The sequence below is a fragment of the Lissotriton vulgaris genome, chromosome 1_2 (assembly GCF_964263255.1).
Source record: "Lissotriton vulgaris chromosome 1_2, aLisVul1.2, whole genome shotgun sequence".
Taxonomy (NCBI): domain Eukaryota; kingdom Metazoa; phylum Chordata; class Amphibia; order Caudata; family Salamandridae; genus Lissotriton; species Lissotriton vulgaris.
Genome location: NC_141686.1, coordinates 168,003,581 through 168,022,491, shown reverse-complemented (window position 1 = coordinate 168,022,491; position 18,911 = coordinate 168,003,581). Strand labels below are relative to the sequence as shown.

The window sequence follows — 18,911 nt, the reverse complement described above, 5'->3', positions numbered from 1 at the left end:
GGATACTAACCCACATCCACTGGTTAATCTCGACAACTCCTTACTACACAGCCAGCACTTCTACATGTATCCCTGTGTAGCATCACTATCCCCACAACTGAATATCCTACACCTCCCCAAATAGATGCAGCTTAGCCGCCACCATCCAGCCAGCTCTTCTTCACCACATCTTTAGCCAACACTTCTGGGTTATATCCTAGTGACATTCATCAGCCACAAAACACACACTCCTCTTTCTCAGTGAATGCTCTGTAATGATGGGTGAAAACCCCCCTACGTCATGAAGTTCCCTCTTCACCACAGGTAGTCTTGATGTCTTACATTGATTTGCTCCATTTCCTGGGGCACGTGTTTACTTCCTTGCATTGTTTTCAACTTTGACGAGGACAGCAGACTTCGCTCCCTGTCAGTCACTTGGGGCTCGGATTCAAACCTCTGCTGTGGACTCTGCTTTCTGCTCCTCAACATCTCCTGTAAAACAGAGGGATAAGGAACTCTTAGTGGTGAGGACACCTGTGGCAACAGATCTATGAGAGTCAGTGGTCCTATTCTATTTCCTCCAGCAAGTGACAGTGCACTGCTCGTTCCACCAGAGTTTCTACACCATATTGTAGAGAGAGTTTTACCACACCATACCCACAGCTTAAAGGCACACACTGCTCCAAAAAGCTTAGGCTCCTATATAACCTGTAGATCATGTATCAGTGCTCCACTCCTTAGGCAGACCTCCCACAAAATCACCCATAGCCAGCTGTTTTATACCATCTTTTTACCAGAAATGCCAGTGGGATTCCATGTAAGCATTCACCAACCCCTAGCATTCCTCTGCCTAGCTGTTCTCCCACAGGATGCAGTGTCATGATTGACAGCATCCACACTCAGCCATATCCCTCTGTGTCACAATTGGCCGGCTCTCTTACACTAACGTTCTCCATTTCCTGGGACCACAGACCACTTCCTCTCGGGCTTTTATGTTTTGAATGACCCTGGTTGTCTTCTTGGTCCCCATTCTTGATGTCAGACTTGTACTGTGGGCTCTTCCTCCTGCCCCTTAACATTTCCTACAAAATAAAAAGGTTAATATCAGTGAGTGGTGACATATTTCGCACCAGCCCGCACAGATCGTGCACTGTCAGCATTTACACCATTAGTCATGGGTATGACTTCAACATTTGGAGAAGTGTGGCTCAATGGTTAGAGCGGCAGACCCTGATGCAGAGGTCTGGCCCGGGACCAGGGTTCAATTCCCGCCTCGGCGGGTCTTGGGCTCAATTTCCTCAGACCTGATATTTCTCGCCTTGGTGCCTATTCTAATCATGGGTCCCACTCTGCAACTCTGGGCAATAGCTTGCTTAATCTCCACAACAGCCCCAACAGCGCTGGGATGCCTGGCTTCAACTTGGGGGTGCACAGGAGTGGGTATTTCACAGGGAAAAGCCAGGAAGGGTTCCACAGCGGTATGCGTACAGCGCCAATACGCCTCAGGGTATAAGTGGGCTATACAAGTACGAATTCATTTCATTTCATTTCATCTCCTATTCAGCGTTTTTATATCATCGGCTACAGCCATAATTTTTAGAGCATACACCCAGCCTGGCAGTGGTGTATAAGAAAAAATATATATTACACCGTCCACCATAAATAGGGCAAGCACTGTCATGTGCTTCCTCGAATGGCCCCTACTCCATTTGGTAGTCAGAGGAAGTTTTCCATTGACAGGGTCAACAAGGGCTTCATTGACTGAAAACGTAAATGAGGTGGGCTGACAGAGGATTTCGTGGACTGGTTACTCCGTTGCAACTGTAATTATGGCCCTGAGTCTTAAGTCAGTCAGTACAACTTCACTGCTTCTTCCTGTCAGTGACGGTACAAGAACTGCCTCTGCAAAAGCTTCTACACCACTGCTAAAGCCAATGAGAATACATAATTCCCCACAGCTTTTGCTCCAATAACTCTCAATATAACCCACATTCCTGCACCAACCCTGGCTTTAGGGTATGACGTAAAATCGCTTTAAGAGTGGTGTAGAAGGGCTTCCCAAAATGTAATATGTATGGTCACTTCCACACATCATATGCCCCAGAGCTAGCATTCCTGATACATCCACTTCAGCCAGCAAAGAGTGACCAAGTATCACCATAAGCAGCAAGAATTCCTGAGCATCCACTACAGTTTGCATTCGTACAATAACATAACATAACATAACAGGTGTATTTGTAAAGCGCACGTTCACCCCAGCAACGGGGCATCTTGCTTCTGAAATAACAAATGTATATTGTTATCCAACTCAATGGTACTCATTTTATCGACCTCAAATGGATGAAAGGCTGAGTGGACCCATCAAGATTTGAAACTGTGACCATGAGGTCAAACACAGGCCCCTGCAGTGGATGCATTAGTCCACTGAGCCACCAGCCCCCCCACAGTGGCCATACATCACTACCCTCAGCCAGCTTTCCTGAAACAACCACTGGTGTCAGCTCTCCTACCAAACCCACACAGATAATGACCATACATCACCACATGCAGCAAGCACTGCTGAGCATCCACTACAGCTTGTACTCCTACACTGCCACTACAGTGACGTCATATCACCACCCATAGACAGCATTCATATAATGATCGCCACAACCAGTGGTGCTACTAAGCATGGGCGGAAAATCCGTTTCGCTCGCGGATTTTCGGTAAAATTCGCAATCCGCGAGATTCGCGAATCTCCCGCAAAATCCGCAAATCCGCGAGCAGCGGATTTTGCACGCACTGTTCGCACTGTTCGCATGAGTTCGCGCCCCGCGAATAAGTGCAAAATTGCAGAAATACGATCTTAGCAAAACTGAAAGTAACTACTTACCAGGTTCAAAAGTTCAGGCTCATCATTAGTAGCCATTTCCTGTAGTGCTTCCTGAGGGGCCCCTCCAGAGTTCAGTTGCCAGTTGAAACTATTATGTGACCCTGCTCTGAACCTCAGAATAGTTACACATATGCCACAAAGGTCCTGAATTACAGCTAAGGGAGACAAGCAGGAGCCAGGCTGGAAGTTCAAATCCATTAATCAGCCCCTAATGCATTATTGTCAGTTGGGGCAGGGCAGGTGTTGTAACTAATTTTGCAACAATGAAAGCACTTAGCAAGTGCAAAAGATCACTAATCAGGAAGCACTAAGGAAGCAGGTGCCAGCTAAAAAAATATTCTGTGACACATTAATCAGCCCCAAATTAATTCAGGTCACTTGAGGCAGGGAAGGTGTGCTTGCGTTGCCACAATAATGTACACTGACTGGACAACCAGAGGGTGCTGTGATGAAACAGAGGGTGGCATGGGTGGGCCAGAGGGTGGCATGAGTAGTCAGAGAGTGGCAGTGGTGACAGAGAGTGGCAGTGATGAAGAAGAGTGTCCCAAACAGGCTGGACACGTAGAAACAACAAGTTCGCGAAACTTGCGACCCGACAGGTAAGTTCGCAATTTGCGACATTGTAAAAAACCCTCGCGAACTGGCAGAAACCCGTGCAAACACACAAAAAAAAAATCCGCAAATTCGCGAGAATTCGCGGATTTTGCGGATTGCGAGTTCGCAAATCCGCAAAATTCGCGAACGCGAGATTCGCAAAATTCGCCCATGCTTAGGTGCTACATCCACCTCCACAGACAGCCCTCATACCTTTTCCTGCTCCCACTGCTTCCAGCCCCCACAGCCAGGACTGCACCATTACCCACATTCAGTGCTTCTGCACCACTGTTACTCCCTGCTCATACTCCATTCCACACAAAGAGCACTTGACACTCTCTATAGCAAAGTGTCATAGTCACAAATAACATTGTTAGAATAAAACATGGCTATGTCTGTCTTTGCTACCATTGGCTTCTGTCTCTTACACTTGCCATCTCCATTTCCTGGGACATCTTGCCTAATCCTTGGGTAGCTTTAGACTTTGAAGGGTGATGCTGAGTCTGGTTTCTGTCCAGATCCTGGGACTCGTTCTGGAACTGGTGATGTGGGCTCCATCTTCTGTCCCTCAGCATCTCCTGTAAAATGCAAGAACATGAACCAGTGAGTGCTTAGATACACAAGGTAAAATCTGACCAACCAGCCACGGTCTACGCTTGTACACCCCCTCCTACAGATAGGATAGCGCAACTACGTCATCCCAACTGTACATTGCCCTACTCCGCCCCTACAGCCAGAACTACTTTACAACCCCTTCAGCCAACCCACCTGCAAAATCTTCTGCATCTATCAGTTCTGTATCATTTACCACAGCTAGAGCTAGAAGCATGTGGGCCTGGAAACATTTTTAAGGAGAACCAGCTTTGAAGACTATTATATAGGGAAAATGTGGATTAATATTATGTTGTTGCTTTAACAAATCCATTGCGACAGTTCCATTATGAAGAACTAGCAGTGCAGGAGCCATCACCCAAAGTAACACTGACTTTAACTCTATCTCCAAAGCCGCCTTAATACCTACTCTATAACACAAATTAGAGAGACTCAAAACAACAGAGAGAAACCTGGATGAAAAGCAGCTACCTACAACTAAACACAGACAAAACAGAAGTACTCATCATGGGCTCAAACCCCAATGCATGGAACAAAACCTGGTGGCCCCCCCGTCCTCGGAGGCCCCCCCGTCCTCGGAAGCCCACCCACCCCCACGGACCACGCACGCAACCTGGGAATCATCCTGGACTCGGAGCTCAAAATGGACCACCAGATCAACTCCGTCTCGTCCTCCTGCTTCCACACCCTCCGCCACCTACGTAAGACCTTCAAATGGACTCCCCTCAAACACAGAAAGACCATCACTCACGCCCTGGTCACCAGCAGACTCGACTACGGCAATGCACTGTACGCCGCAAGAAACAAAAACCTCACCCGCAAGCTACAGAACATCCAGAACGCTGCCGCAAGATTGGCCTTCGATCTGCCAAGACACTGCCACATCTCCCAGCACCTGTGCACACTCCACTTGCTAGAGTCACTTTCAGGATGCTCACCCACGCCCAAAAGGCCCTCCACGACACCGGACCAGCATACCTGAACAGCCGACTCACATTCTACGCACCCCAGAGGAACCTATGATCTGCCCAGCTCTCCTACGCTGTGGTCCCCCACACCAGAAAGACCAGATCGGGAGGCGGCTCCTTCTCCTTCCTCGCAGCCCCAGCCTGGAACGCCCTGCCACTCCAACTCAGACAGACAACATCGCTCCCCATCTTCGCAAGAAACCTCAAAACCTGGCTCTTCAACAGACCCCCCCCTCTTGATGGACTGGAGAGCCTTCTAACACCCCACCCAGTGCCTTGAGACCCTTATGGGTGAGTAGTCGCACTTAACAAACGCCTGATTGATTGGTTGGATTCTTTAGGGTTTTTTTGTTATAGGAGGAGCAAAACTTCAGATTGGTCCATTTCCATTGTTGCTTCTAAAATCCACCTACCCCGATGTACCTAATCTAAGTCTAGTACGAGGGAAGAAGTAAGTGTGGTGTAGCATAAGTTTAGTATTCTTTTTGCCAATAATCTATCCAAGATTTCTCTTAGGGTCTAATCAGCTGCGTACCTTGGTTTAGAATGAAGTTCAGTCTCAGGACTCAATTTCCCAACAACCCGCAAGGGTAGCTTAGAAACAATGGAGCTGGATTTCTCGGCAAGAGAAAAGACAGCGTCTCTCTCAGTGCGTCTGCTGGAGGGTCGGCTTCCTTCGGCACTTGCTGTAGCAGGATGCGTCGGGCAAGTAGATAGTCGAACTGCTCTAAACCACTGTGTGTTTGCTATGGCAAGTGTGGGCATATTTATACCTTGAAGGTGCCGAGTTTGACTTAAAGGTGGACATAATAATGTTATCAAAGAGTCTCAGTTCTTTAAAAACTCCATGACTTCTTGGACAAATCAATATTCAAGCAAGGGGAAGTCCCTAACTGCTGAAGCCGAGTTTTCCAAGAAATCGTTGTGGATTTTCGGAACTATGGAAGTAGCCATGCCGTATTTGGACTGCATGATTAATGTCTAAATATGGTTATGGTTTCTATGCCTATATAAGGACTAAGGGCCCGATGTAGGACGGCAAATACCGGTCGGTAACGGCCGATTTCGGCAGTTACCGACCGGTATTTGCAGATGGAGATGTAGGGGCCTGAAAATTTGACAAATCGGTATATTTACCGAATCTGTAAATTTACCGATTCGGTAAAATACCGAATCGGTATATTTAACAAATCGGAAAATCTACATGTAGGTGGCACTGTAATCAGTGCCACAGACCCTTACTGATTCGTTATTTACCACCAAATACTATTTGGTGGTAAATAACGAATTCCTGTGTACATGCACATCTGTGCATGTACACCTGTGCCATGTGGCACACATACATGCCCTAAGGACATGTATGTGTGTCACATTGCACACAAGCCAGAATCTGGGGTGCAACAGGGTGTCAAAGTGACACCCTGTCCCCCTTGCAAATTCGGTATTTTTACCGAATCGGTATTTACCGATTCGGTAATTAACATTGATTCCTATGGGCCTCAAGGCCCATAGGAATCAATGACAATTACCGAATCGGTAAATACCGATTCGGTAATTACCGAATCCTACAGAATTGGTAAAAAATACCGAATTTTTAACTACATCTCATTTACCGAATCTAGAATACCGATTCGATAAAATTCAGTATTCTAGAGTCGGTAAATAAGAATTACCTACATCTAGCCCTAGGTGATTTATACCTATATATGGGCATGACTCGGGAAAATTACACTAGGGTCATAAAATGCTATACAAAACCTATTTAGCGAGTCACAAAAAATTGCGACTCGATAAATAGGCTATGTACATGGCCTAATAGGTTTTTTCATGTGCAAACAGGTTCGCAAACCCGTTTACGCATACAAAAACAGGTCGTACATCTGGCCCTCGATTAGTTTAGAGACAATGAATGTAGAGTAGAACATTTTGACAGTGAAACCTCTCAAACCATAGCAAATAATACTGTATGTCTGATCAATGATTATCAGTGCAAGTATAGTGAGCTCTGTGCTGGGGTGATTAACCAAGTTAATTAGGTATATACAAAAAATGGTGCACGAGTCAGATAGCAGTCACAAGCGAATATAGCACTTTACATCGCAGTACATTACAAAGCACGTCGTTACATGGACTTGCTGTAGGGGGCGCACTGGATTTAGGGATAGTATAATTTACTATTCCAACTCCAGTGTGCGCAACAGTAAGGAAGGTGCTGGAATAGAAAATTATACTATTCCTTAGGTTAGCGTGCCCCCTATAGCAAGTCAATAGAACGACTTGCGTTGTAATGTACTGCGAAGTAACAACGCGGTTGTTGTAAAGACCATGTTGTAATCGCATGGGTTGTAACGCATGCTATGTAATGGCTGTTTCCCGTCATACAATAAGTGGTCAGACATGTATATTACTTATTTAATTCTAGCCCTGATCTTTTAGTGTTTGCCAACCGTTCTGCCTATTCACAAGAGTCAGACGGGTCTTTGCTTAGCTGTTGGTTGATCCTGTGGTAAAGGTTGGATGTCAAAAAGTCATCAGAAATATCTACTGACATAAATATTGTGTTCTAATACAAAAATATCGTCCCATTGGTCGCACATTCTCCTTCATTAACTCCAAAGGGGTAATATTTTTGTGAATGATATTTAGGACATGATTTACATGTTAGGCCACATTCTGATAACAATATTCTGAGACAGTATCTTTTGAAACTTCATATCTCTCTGTCGCTACCAGTCAAACCTTTCAGAAATAACATTGCAGAGCTTCAGAATGTCATGTGCTGGTTAGAGGAAACTAGTTTAGACTTTAGATCCACAGATAGCTATAACAACAAGGCAATTAATTACTTAGATCGGATAGTTAAATTAGTTGATCGTTCTATTTGTAGATCTCTTTTAGGAACATCAACTGAACCTAACCCCCTGTTACAATATGACAGGCATCACCCAGAGCCCTAAAGATGGCCTACTATTTGGCCAGTTCCTCCAGTTGTGGCACAGTTGTAAACCCAGAGCCTGATTCACAAGCTGAACTTTGAAGTACATTTTGTAGTACTGCATTAGTACCACAACGTGCTATTCACAAACTGCACTTTTATAGAAACTTACACTTTTAAGTTTACTACTTTTCAGTGTAGATAAACTGCACTTTTGCCGTAATTTACGCTTTTGTAGTAACCTACACTTTTGTATGAAGTCCCAATCTCCATTATTTTCTATGGAAGGATGATACGGTCCTGGTGGTTGGCATGTGTAGTGCTGGACTTACTACAAAAGTGTAAGTTACTACAAAAATGTAAAATGCTGTACATTACAGTTTGAAAATACTGAAAAGTAGTGAACTGATGCAAAAGTGTAAACTTACTCAAAAGTGTAAGTTACTTTTGACAATCCGACCTTCACTGTTCATTACTTCAAGGAGGCAGAAGTCTTGAGTACCAAACGTAGGGCCAGAAAACAGATTAGACATGTGAATAAAAAAGCATGGTGTCACCCACTGGGAGAATTCACTAATTTGAAACCAAAGAAGGATAAATAAAATAGTGTTATCACCTTTAGCCACATACCAACAGAACAATGAAGGTGATAGAAAATATAGAAATCTTTTAGGCACATGGATCTTTGCACTCAAATACCCTTTGAGCACCTCTAGGAGAGGAAGCAACATTAAAAGCCGTTGGATAATACTGGTAACATCAAGCTAATAGACTCCTCTGTCTGGGGTCTCCTTCTGTGTTGGGACTTTTCAAGTGCGGGAATTGAATAGTGCGTACCTTGATTGACAATACCAAAGCACATGAACACAATGAAATAGTGTAGATGTTGTAAAGCCACTCTAATTGTATCTCTAGTTTGGTTACCAATTGTCCTGGTGCAGAGAAGAAGTCTGTAGCCCTGAAGAAAGCTCGGTTTTACTACAGGAAGAAGCAACGCAATGTCTCAGAAGACAAAAACTAAAGCCATGGACAGGAAGCTGACAAAACAACAAAGGCAACATCTCACATCTTCAACACAACCTAGGTCCCAGCTGCTTCTGCTTCTTTGAGTATGATATATTATAGGAGAAATAAGAATCTGCCATAGATTATAATTGTACCTATCAGCAAGGAAACCAGTGCGGCCATTGGTGGAAAACGTTTAGGAATCTGTACCAGGATAGCCACTTTATGACTTTCATTCCTTCTCTGCAGAATGGCTACAGGCACAAGCTATATCATTACAAAAGCTTACCCAAAAATCTCACCATGTCAACCTATCTTTTAGTTACTAGACAATATCACGAGTATACAATAAAATAATAACATTGTATAATGTATAAATTGAGTAAGTACAAATTCATGAGAATGTGTGAGTTCTTTATTAACTGCAAGGCAATCTCATCAATCCTCCTTAATCAATATTAAGCTGCCAACCTGGGGCTGACCCTGTTTATGAGGTTTGTGACAGCCTTGGAACTTTGGCCACATCTTATTAAACATCACCAGCCAGAAAAACTCAAACTAAACACAATGTAAACCCTAATGAAATCCTCTTTGTCTCCTGGGGGTACATACATCGAAAAGCATTTGGAGATAAGACCAGTCTCACACACTGCGGCCTCAATCATCTTCTTTCTGTGACTAACCATCTTCCACAGAGCAACACTCTTTGAACAACCAAGACATTCCTCCTGTTCTTTCATGGGACTTGTTGAAGATCTTGTGAGGTTCCCAGATCAGGATCCCTGTTTAAGGTAATTGAGGTACACCAAAAAACCCATACCCTAGTAGCTACAGAGAACACCCTTGTTCTGTTTATCCTCTGGGATTCTTGGAGAGGTGGCATTTATTTAATGTACTGGAAGATTGTTGTAGATGACAAACTGGCACAAGAGTCTTCACCAAAGGCCCTGAAATTATCTGCCTCCTCCCACACGCATGCTCAGTCCACTTTCCCTTAGGGATACAGGTGCTACATGGGTTCCACAACTCACTAACTGGGTTGACCAGTTGCATTGGACCCCAAGAGAGGTCCTTGGGTGACCACCCGCCTCAGCATATAGAGATTTCGGCTCTGTAAGTGTACCATCTGGTGGCTCATTCGGCATCCAGACATGCTTATTCCCATATTTGGGGAGAGAACTCGCTGTCCTTTGGCCATACGATGGAAGCTGATTGAGACAAATATTGTTCTAAAAAGGGTAATCACAAATACTAAACGCAAGATGAGAGCCAGTAGCAAAAGGAAGTGGTTTAAATACTCTACAGGCCACTGATTCTCCAGACCTACACCGGAAGTTGTAATAGGTTAGCAAAGCTCCAGGTCAATGAAGTCCCCTGTAGGGAATTGGATCAGCAAACAAGTCCAGACAGCCCCTGGAAATAATGTCCCATCATTACCCAACAATCAGAAGGAGAAGTTTAATAGAGAGACACTACTGAAAGGGTGGCCATAAATCCAGAAAGAGATCCCTTGGGAAACGCAGTACAGGTCTGACTATTTTGTGAGATGGTTATTCAGCCAGGAAGTTAACAAGCCGTTTTCAGGGCAAATCAAGGTAATTTCTACAAAGGCAAAATCAGTCACTACAGCTTTGTCAAGAAATGTGGCCATTTCAGTTGCAGCAAAGCATTCATCCTGAGATCTAATTCTCTGCGTACTAGACACTACTTTCTAGACTGGGACTCCGGGGTGGATGTCTGAATGGTGCAAGTCTCTTAAGCAAACCTTGGCTAAATGTATCAGTCCTGAATCAGGTTGCCATCCTACTGCTTGTCTGCTGCCTCTTCAATTAAATCTTAGGGCTGTCAATAGTCAATAAGATCAGCAGTCTTCTGGTTCAAATGAAATGAAGCAAGCACAAGTCATTGTAGTAAAGCAGGACTGCCTACTACCTTAAAGGTGCAGTGTTCCTTTCAACTTCAATATGTCTCTGGTTAAAGAGATCAATGGTTATCAATTATTTTCTTTTTTTCCTTTTATAAAGGGATCAAATAATGATAGATCAGAAAATATACATCTTGTTAAAGTACACTTTGGCTGGATAATTTAGTTTTATGAATTCAGTAAAGATCACAAGAACGAGAACTAAGCATGGGCGGAAAATCCGTTTCGCTCGCGGATTTTGCGGATTTTCGGTAAATTCGCAATCCGCGAGATTCGCGAATCTCCCGCAAAATCCGCAAATCCGCGAGCAGCGGATTTTATGGCTTGCTCGCACTGTTCGCGTGAGTTCGCGGCTTCCCAGTACAACTTCGGGCCCCGCGAATAAGCGCAAAATTGCAGAAATACGATTTTAGCAAAACTGAAACTACTTACCAGGTTCAAAAGTTCAGGCTCATCATTAGTAGCCATTTCCTGTAGTGCTTCCTGAGGGGCCCCTCCAGAGTTCAGTTGCCAGTTGCAACTATTATGTGACCCTGCTCTGAACCTCAGAATAGTTACACATATGCCACAAAGGTCTTGAATTACAGCTAAGGGAGACAAGCAGGAGCCAGGCTGGAAGTTCAAATCCATTAATCAGCCCCTAATTCATTATTGTCAGTTGGGGCAGGGCAGGTGTTGTAACTAATTTTGCAACAATGAAAGCACTTAGCAAGTGCAAAAGATCACTAATCAGGAAGCACTAAGGAAGCAGGTGCCAGCTAAAAAAATATTCTGTGACACATTAATCAGCCCCAAATTAATTCAGGTCACTTGAGGCAGGGAAGGTGTGCTTGCGTTGCCACAATAATGTACACTGACTGGACAACCAGAGGGTGCTGTGATGAAACAGAGGGTGGCATGGGTGGGCCAGAGTGTGGCATGAGTAGTCAGAGAGTGGCAGTGGTGACAGAGAGTGGCAGTGATGAAGAAGAGTGTCCCAAACAGGCTGGACATGTAGAAACAACAAGTTCGCGAAACTTGCGACCCGACAGGTAAGTTCGCGTTTGCGAAATTGTACAAAACCCTCGCGAACTGGCAGAAACCCGCGCGAACACACAAAAAAAAATCCGCAAATTCGCGAGAATTCGCGGATTTTGCGAATTGCGAGTTCGCAAATCCGCAAAATTCGCGAACGCGAGATTCGCAAAATTCGCCCATGCTTAGGGAGAACCAGCTCGCCTCAATAACAGTGGCATTGTGTGCTGTATCATCACAAGGGACCATTAAGCAGGAGTAAATAGCTTCCTTTGCCCATAACAATCTTGTTCTCTTACAATGTCCTGCTCCACTCCCTGGGTGAAAAGTGAACTTCCCCGTGTAGCTTTCTGGGGTGATGAGGGGCGCAGGTTCTGCTCTCTGCTCCGATCTTCGCCTTGAGACATATGTTGTGGGCTCTGTCTTTTGTTCCTTATGATATCCTGCAACATACAAGGAATATATACCTCCCACACCCATCAGTAAATGCACCTACACAATTCACTAAAGTCACCACTGCAACAGCATCCTGAACAACCACAGCTCCTACAACACCCTCAATAGCCTGGCATTCTCACTATCTCTCACAGGAAGGGGTCCTAGACTATCCCAAGAACCAGCTGTTCTTCACCAACCCAAAACACATTACTACTAGCACCCAACAACTCAAAGTCAGCAGTGCTACACTATCCCCACAGGGTACAGTACCAAAGTATTGTAACCAAAATATCTTTTGACAGAAACATGAAGCCTTAAGTATTGTTTACAAACATATTGGCCCCATTTGAGGTCATCCAACCAAGCAACTTTTTGTAGGCGATATTTAGGACACAATATTTCTGTCACATGATTTTTTTGCTAACGATACTCTTACATACCGCCCCCGACACACAGTGCTGCCTTACCATCTGCCTCTGCAATCGCTCTTATATCTTAGCACTGAGCAAAGGTTTTTATGCCATTTGCCAAAGCTAAACTTCGGCACCACACTCTACAGCCAGCACTCTTCAATTTACAAAATCACTGTCTCAGCCTTTAGTACTCACCTGCTCTGTTTTCTGAGATGCATGTCCACCTACCGCCTGGACCTCGTCCCGAACGGTTGCTCCCCCACGCTCCCTGGCTCCTGCCTGCAATCCTCGTGTGTGGTATCGTAGCTCTTAGCGCTCTGTGCTTTGCTCATTGTGGTGGCGCTTTAAAAGTTAATGCTTTTGCCCACAGCTGAGGCACCTTCAATCAGCCTTCGTGTTATTTCATAGTGCTGTGTGCTTTGTTCATTTGGGTAGCGCTTTAAAAGTTAATGCTTTTGCCCACAGCTGAGGCACCTTCAATCAGCCTTCGTGTTATTTCATAGTGCTGTGTGCTTTGTTCATTTGGGTAGCGCTTTAAAAGTTAATGCTTTTGCCCACAGCTGAGGCACCTTCAATCAGCCTTCGTGTTATTTCATAGTGCTGTGTGCTTTGCTCATTTGGGTAGCGCTTTAACGTAGCTGCATTTGGTAGCGCTTTTTACATATTTGTAGCAGTATTCAGTCCTTTGCGCTTTCACTGCTTACAGTGCATTCCTTCATAGCTGGCATTGTATTGTGTTGGTTTCGATTCCTATCCCTCCCACCATTTTGTTGTTGTGCTCTCCCCTGCCCCGCCTCCCCGCTACCGCCTCCCAGCTGACCCGCCCACCCACGAACAGAGAGTCCTCCACCTCCAAGAGAAGACTGTGACCGCCTGGACCTCGTCCCGAACGGTTGCTCCCCCACGCTCCCTGGCTCCTGCCTGCAATCCTCGTGTGTGGTATCGTAGCTCTTAGCGCTCTGTGCTTTGCTCATTGTGGTGGCGCTTTAAAAGTTAATGCTTTTGCCCACAGCTGAGGCACCTTCAATCAGCCTTCGTGTTATTTCATAGTGCTGTGTGCTTTGTTCATTTGGGTAGCGCTTTAAAAGTTAATGCTTTTGCCCACAGCTGAGGCACCTTCAATCAGCCTTCGTGTTATTTCATAGTGCTGTGTGCTTTGTTCATTTGGGTAGCGCTTTAAAAGTTAATGCTTTTGCCCACAGCTGAGGCACCTTCAATCAGCCTTCGTGTTATTTCATAGTGCTGTGTGCTTTGTTCATTTGGGTAGCGCTTTAAAAGTTAATGCTTTTGCCCACAGCTGAGGCACCTTCAATCAGCCTTCGTGTTATTTCATAGTGCTGTGTGCTTTGTTCATTTGGGTAGCGCTTTAAAAGTTAATGCTTTTGCCCACAGCTGAGGCACCTTCAATCAGCCTTCGTGTTATTTCATAGTGCTGTGTGCTTTGCTCATTTGGGTAGCGCTTTAACGTAGCTGCATTTGGTAGCGCTTTTTACATATTTGTAGCAGTATTCAGTCCTTTGCGCTTTCACTGCTTACAGTGCATTCCTTCATAGCTGGCATTGTATTGTGTTGGTTTCGATTCCTATCCCTCCCACCATTTTGTTGTTGTGCTCTCCCCTGCCCCGCCTCCCCGCTACCGCCTCCCAGCTGACCCGCCCACGCTCCGCCCCCTCCACTATCCTTTAAATGCCAGATGTTCCAACGCGCAGCGTCCACGCGCTACGGCCACGCCGAAGGTGCGCCAAAGGTAAGCCCGTCTACGCCCGTCCGCGCCTGGACCGCGCCCAGCGCCAGACCCCCTGCCCCTCGCGCAGCCAAGCCCCCCCGCATTACCTACGATGCCGCCACCCTCCTAGCCCTTAACCCCGGCCGCTCCCCCAACTGCGTCCAAGCCGCTCCTGGACGCACCCATGGACCGTTCTCCTGCTTCTCCTGCAAATTTAGCGGCACCGACAACATCTCCGCTGCGACCACACCACAGATTCCCGACCCCAACCACCTAGAATGCATCCTTCTCAACACCCGCTCGTTCCACAGGCACGCCATTGACCTTTGGAACCTACTTGACACCATCTCTCCTGACGTCGCCTTCCTAACGGAAACATGGATGAACGCTTCCTCCGCCCCTGACATCGCCATCGCTATCCCTGAAGACTATAAGATCACTCGCAAGGACCGCACCGACCATACAGGAGGAGGAATCGCTATCGTCCATAAGAAATCCATCCGCATCACCACCAGCTCCGACGCCAACCTCGCTAACTCCGAACACCTTCACTTCCAGATCCACATCGACCCCAAGACCACACTCAGAGGCACCCTCCTCTACAGACCACCAGGACCACGCGCAAAATTCAGTGAAGACATCACGGACTTCATCACCCCACACGCGCTCCCCTCCAAAGACTACATCCTTCTGGGAGACCTCAACTTCCACCTTGAAAAGAGCAACGACCGCAACACCGCCACCCTCTTAGACAACCTCGCCAACCTCGGACTTAAACAACTGGTCACCTCCCCCACCCACATCGCAGGTCACACTCTCGATCCCATCTTCACCTCCAGCAACCATGTCTCCTTCAGCCACACTACAGATCTCCTCTGGACTGACCACAGCTGCGTTCACTTCACCTACAACAAGCCGAAACCCATCATCCACCTCCAACCAACTCTACAAAGAAACTGGAACAAAATCACCACAGAGCAGATCTCCACATCACTCCTTCAAACCTCCCCAGCCCTCTCTTCTAATGCCAACGAAGCCGCCTCCAACCTCACCCTTTGGTTATCCAACACCGCCGAAACCTTAGCACCACTGAAAAAACGTCAACACAAACTTGGCATCAAGAAGGCTTCATGGTTCAACGACGACCTCAAGAAATCCAAGAAACTGTGCCGCTCCCTTGAAAAGGCCTGGAAAAAAGACCCATCCACCAGCAACAAGGACGCCTTCAAAAGCGCCATCCGCACTCACCACCAACTGATCCGAAAAGCCAAGAAAACAGCATTCAAAGATCGACTTGACAACAACGCCCACAACAGCAAGGAACTTTTCAACATCGTCAAGGAATTTTCCAACCCCTCGGCCAACTCCAACGACATCACCCCCTCTCAAACCCTCTGCGATTCCCTAGCCTCTTTTTTCCACAACAAGATTGCTGACATCCACAACAGCTTTGACAACCAACCCGGAAGCCAACCCACCCTACCATCAACTGACCATCTTCCCCCCGTTAACACCCTTAACGCCTGGAACCCAATCTCCACTGAGGACACCATCCGCCTGATGAATTCCATCCACTCTGGATCCCCCACAGACCCATGCCCCCACCACATCTTCAACAAAGCAGACTCCGTCATAGCTCCGCACCTCCGAGACGTCATCAACTGCTCCTTCAACTCCGCTACCTTCCCAGAAGACTGGAAACACGCTGAACTCACCGCCCTTCTGAAAAAACCAACAGCAGACCCCACCGAACTCAAAAACTACCGCCCCATCTCGCTTCTTCCATTCCCGGCCAAAGTCATCGAGAAAGCTGTCAACAACCAGCTCGCCGCCTTCCTCGAAGACAACAAATCACTCGACCCCTCACAATCTGGCTTCCGAGCCAAACACAGCACTGAGACCGCCCTCATCGCAGCAACAGACGACATTCGAACTCTACTGGACAATGGAGACACAGTCGCCCTCATCCTCCTCGACCTCTCTGCAGCCTTCGACACAGTCTGCCACAGCACCCTTTTACAACGCCTCAGAAACATCGGAATCCAAGGTAAGGCACTGGAATGGATCACCTCGTTCCTCACCGGAAGAACCCAGAGAGTCCGCCTCCCACCATTCAAGTCCGAGGCCTCCGAAATCATCTGCGGCGTACCACAAGGATCCTCACTCAGTCCCACCCTCTTCAACGTATACATGAGCCCCCTCGCGGCCATCGCCCGCCAACACAACCTCAACATCATCTCTTACGCGGATGACACTCAACTGATCCTATCTCTCACCAAGGACCCCAGCACCGCTAAAACTAACCTACACGAAGGAATGAAAGAAGTCGCCGAATGGATGAAACAAAGCCGTCTGAAACTGAACTCAGACAAAACAGAAGTCCTCATCTTAGGTAAATCCCCCTCTGCATGGGACGACTCCTGGTGGCCGGAAGCCCTCGGAAATGCACCCATCCCGACAGACCACGCACGGAACCTTGGCGTCATCCTGGATTCTTCACTCTCAATGAACAGACAAGTCAGCGCCGTATCCTCTTCCTGCTTTAACATTCTTCGCATGCTCAGAAAAACATTTCGCTGGATCCCCCCCGAAACAAGGAAAACAGTCACCCACGCTCTAGTCACGAGCCGACTGGACTACGGAAACACCCTCTACGCAGGTACCACCGCGAAACTCCAGAAGAAACTACAACGAATCCAAAACGCCTCAGCCAGGCTCATATTAGACATCCCACGCAACGAACACATCTCCGGTCACCTTAAAGACCTCCACTGGCTACCCGTCAATAAGAGGATCACTTTCCGACTGCTCACCCACGCACACAAATCACTCTACGACATCGGACCAGATTGCCTCAACTCTCGACTGTCCTTCTACACCCCCTCCCGCCAACTCCGCTCTTCCAGCCAAGCCTTCGCCACTGTACCTCGCATCAACAAGACCACCATGGGAGGCAGATCCTTCTCATACCTGGCTGCCAAAACTTGGAACTCACTCCCCGCTTACCTTCGCCTCACCCAGAATCACCTAGCGTTCAGAAAGCAGCTTAAAACGTGGATATTTGACAAATAATCCACCTCCCCTTCCTAAGCGCCTTGAAACCCTCTGGGTATGTAGTGCGCTATATAAATGTTTTGACTTGACTTGACTTGACTTTCCTGGGTAGTTTTAGTCTTTGGCACGTGAAACATGTCCTGCTCACTTTCTCGCTCATTGAGCTTAGATTGGAACTTGTGTTGTGGACCCTGTTTTCTGCCCCTCTGGCCATCCTGCAAAATGTAAGGACAAATGTCAATTAGGGTTTTTGTGCCACTGTGCCAGCCCTCACAACACCTTAATAGTCTCTGCTCAGGCACATTCTCCCACATGCATTGCTTTTACACCATACCCAACTACCACTTGCCCTATACTACTTATCCAGCCGCTGCTCCTACTGATCCATTGGACCCCTCAGAGAATGATCTCTTCAGGAAGTTCTTGAACTGGCAAGAATACATCAGGCCTTGTGACCTACACCAAGGGCTGACATCTAAGAAGTTGAAGACACTTCCGATCATGTGGCGAAGTTTGCCGTGTAGAGACCGCTCACACCCAACGACAGGAACACCAACTCCCACCTTCTGCAGAGTGTGGACCATGTCCGACTGACAGAGTTGGTAAGTCAGAGCAGGAGCCCGGATTACCGCTGCACCCACTGCAGATGTGGAGATACAATAGTGTGAAAGCCTGCAAGGCTTGAAGAGCATAAGAGCATTTCCTTACTTAACTTTGACACATTAATCAATTGTATGCAACACACAGAAACACATCTGAGTTGGTGGAAGCGCAGACAAACACATTTTACACTGGTCCCAGGGAATATTTTAAGATATGCTACAGGGATTGGAACCAAACAATTGATGTTGATGCATATTCTTAAAATATGTATAGCTAAATGTATTATCTAGCAGGTTATGTTACAGGGGTGTGGGGTTCTGTAAATTCAACTCCTCTTTAGGTTGAAGAGAATATGTTACTGGGTTGTTTTGTAGAGTTCCTATGTTCATGATCACTCTTCATTATGCACGACGAGACCTCATTGCTGAATCAGGAGGCACTGCTCTTTGTTCCATTTTCCCTGTGTTTGACTAAGCAGATATAATCTGAGGCATCACTGCTCGTTCACTCAGGTTGTAGCCTATGGCCGGCCTGCATTCAGAGACTTGTACAAAGTTAGTTTTGACCACTTTTAGGTCTTACATACAGATGTGACACGACGTTAGCGAATTAGGCTTTCTTTTCCCCTTACTGTTCCAACATGGCTGACTGCCATGTCAGAAAGGTAAAGGACAGCAAGCATCCCATTATGTCTTTGCAGCTGCCAGGTCCTTGTAAAAACATACATAAAAAGCAAGAACAAAGCGAAGACATTGGTACATACCTGCTAATGGT

General features: G+C 46.5%; 1 protein-coding gene across 1 annotated transcript in view; it reads right to left on the bottom strand.

Annotated features, from left to right (window-relative positions):
* Positions 1-18,911, bottom strand: part of LOC147734766 (uncharacterized) — a 225,695-nt gene that overhangs the window by 45,440 nt on the left and 161,344 nt on the right. The window contains exons 14-19 of the mRNA XM_086953045.1: positions 17,635-17,749; positions 12,950-12,978; positions 12,203-12,346; positions 3,874-4,023; positions 921-1,061; positions 322-471 (exon numbers count right to left, since the gene is read on the bottom strand). Coding sequence (XP_086809171.1) covers positions 322-471; positions 921-1,061; positions 3,874-4,023; positions 12,203-12,346; positions 12,950-12,978; positions 17,635-17,749 — 729 coding nt within the window. The remainder of the gene's footprint in view (positions 1-321; positions 472-920; positions 1,062-3,873; positions 4,024-12,202; positions 12,347-12,949; positions 12,979-17,634; positions 17,750-18,911) is intronic.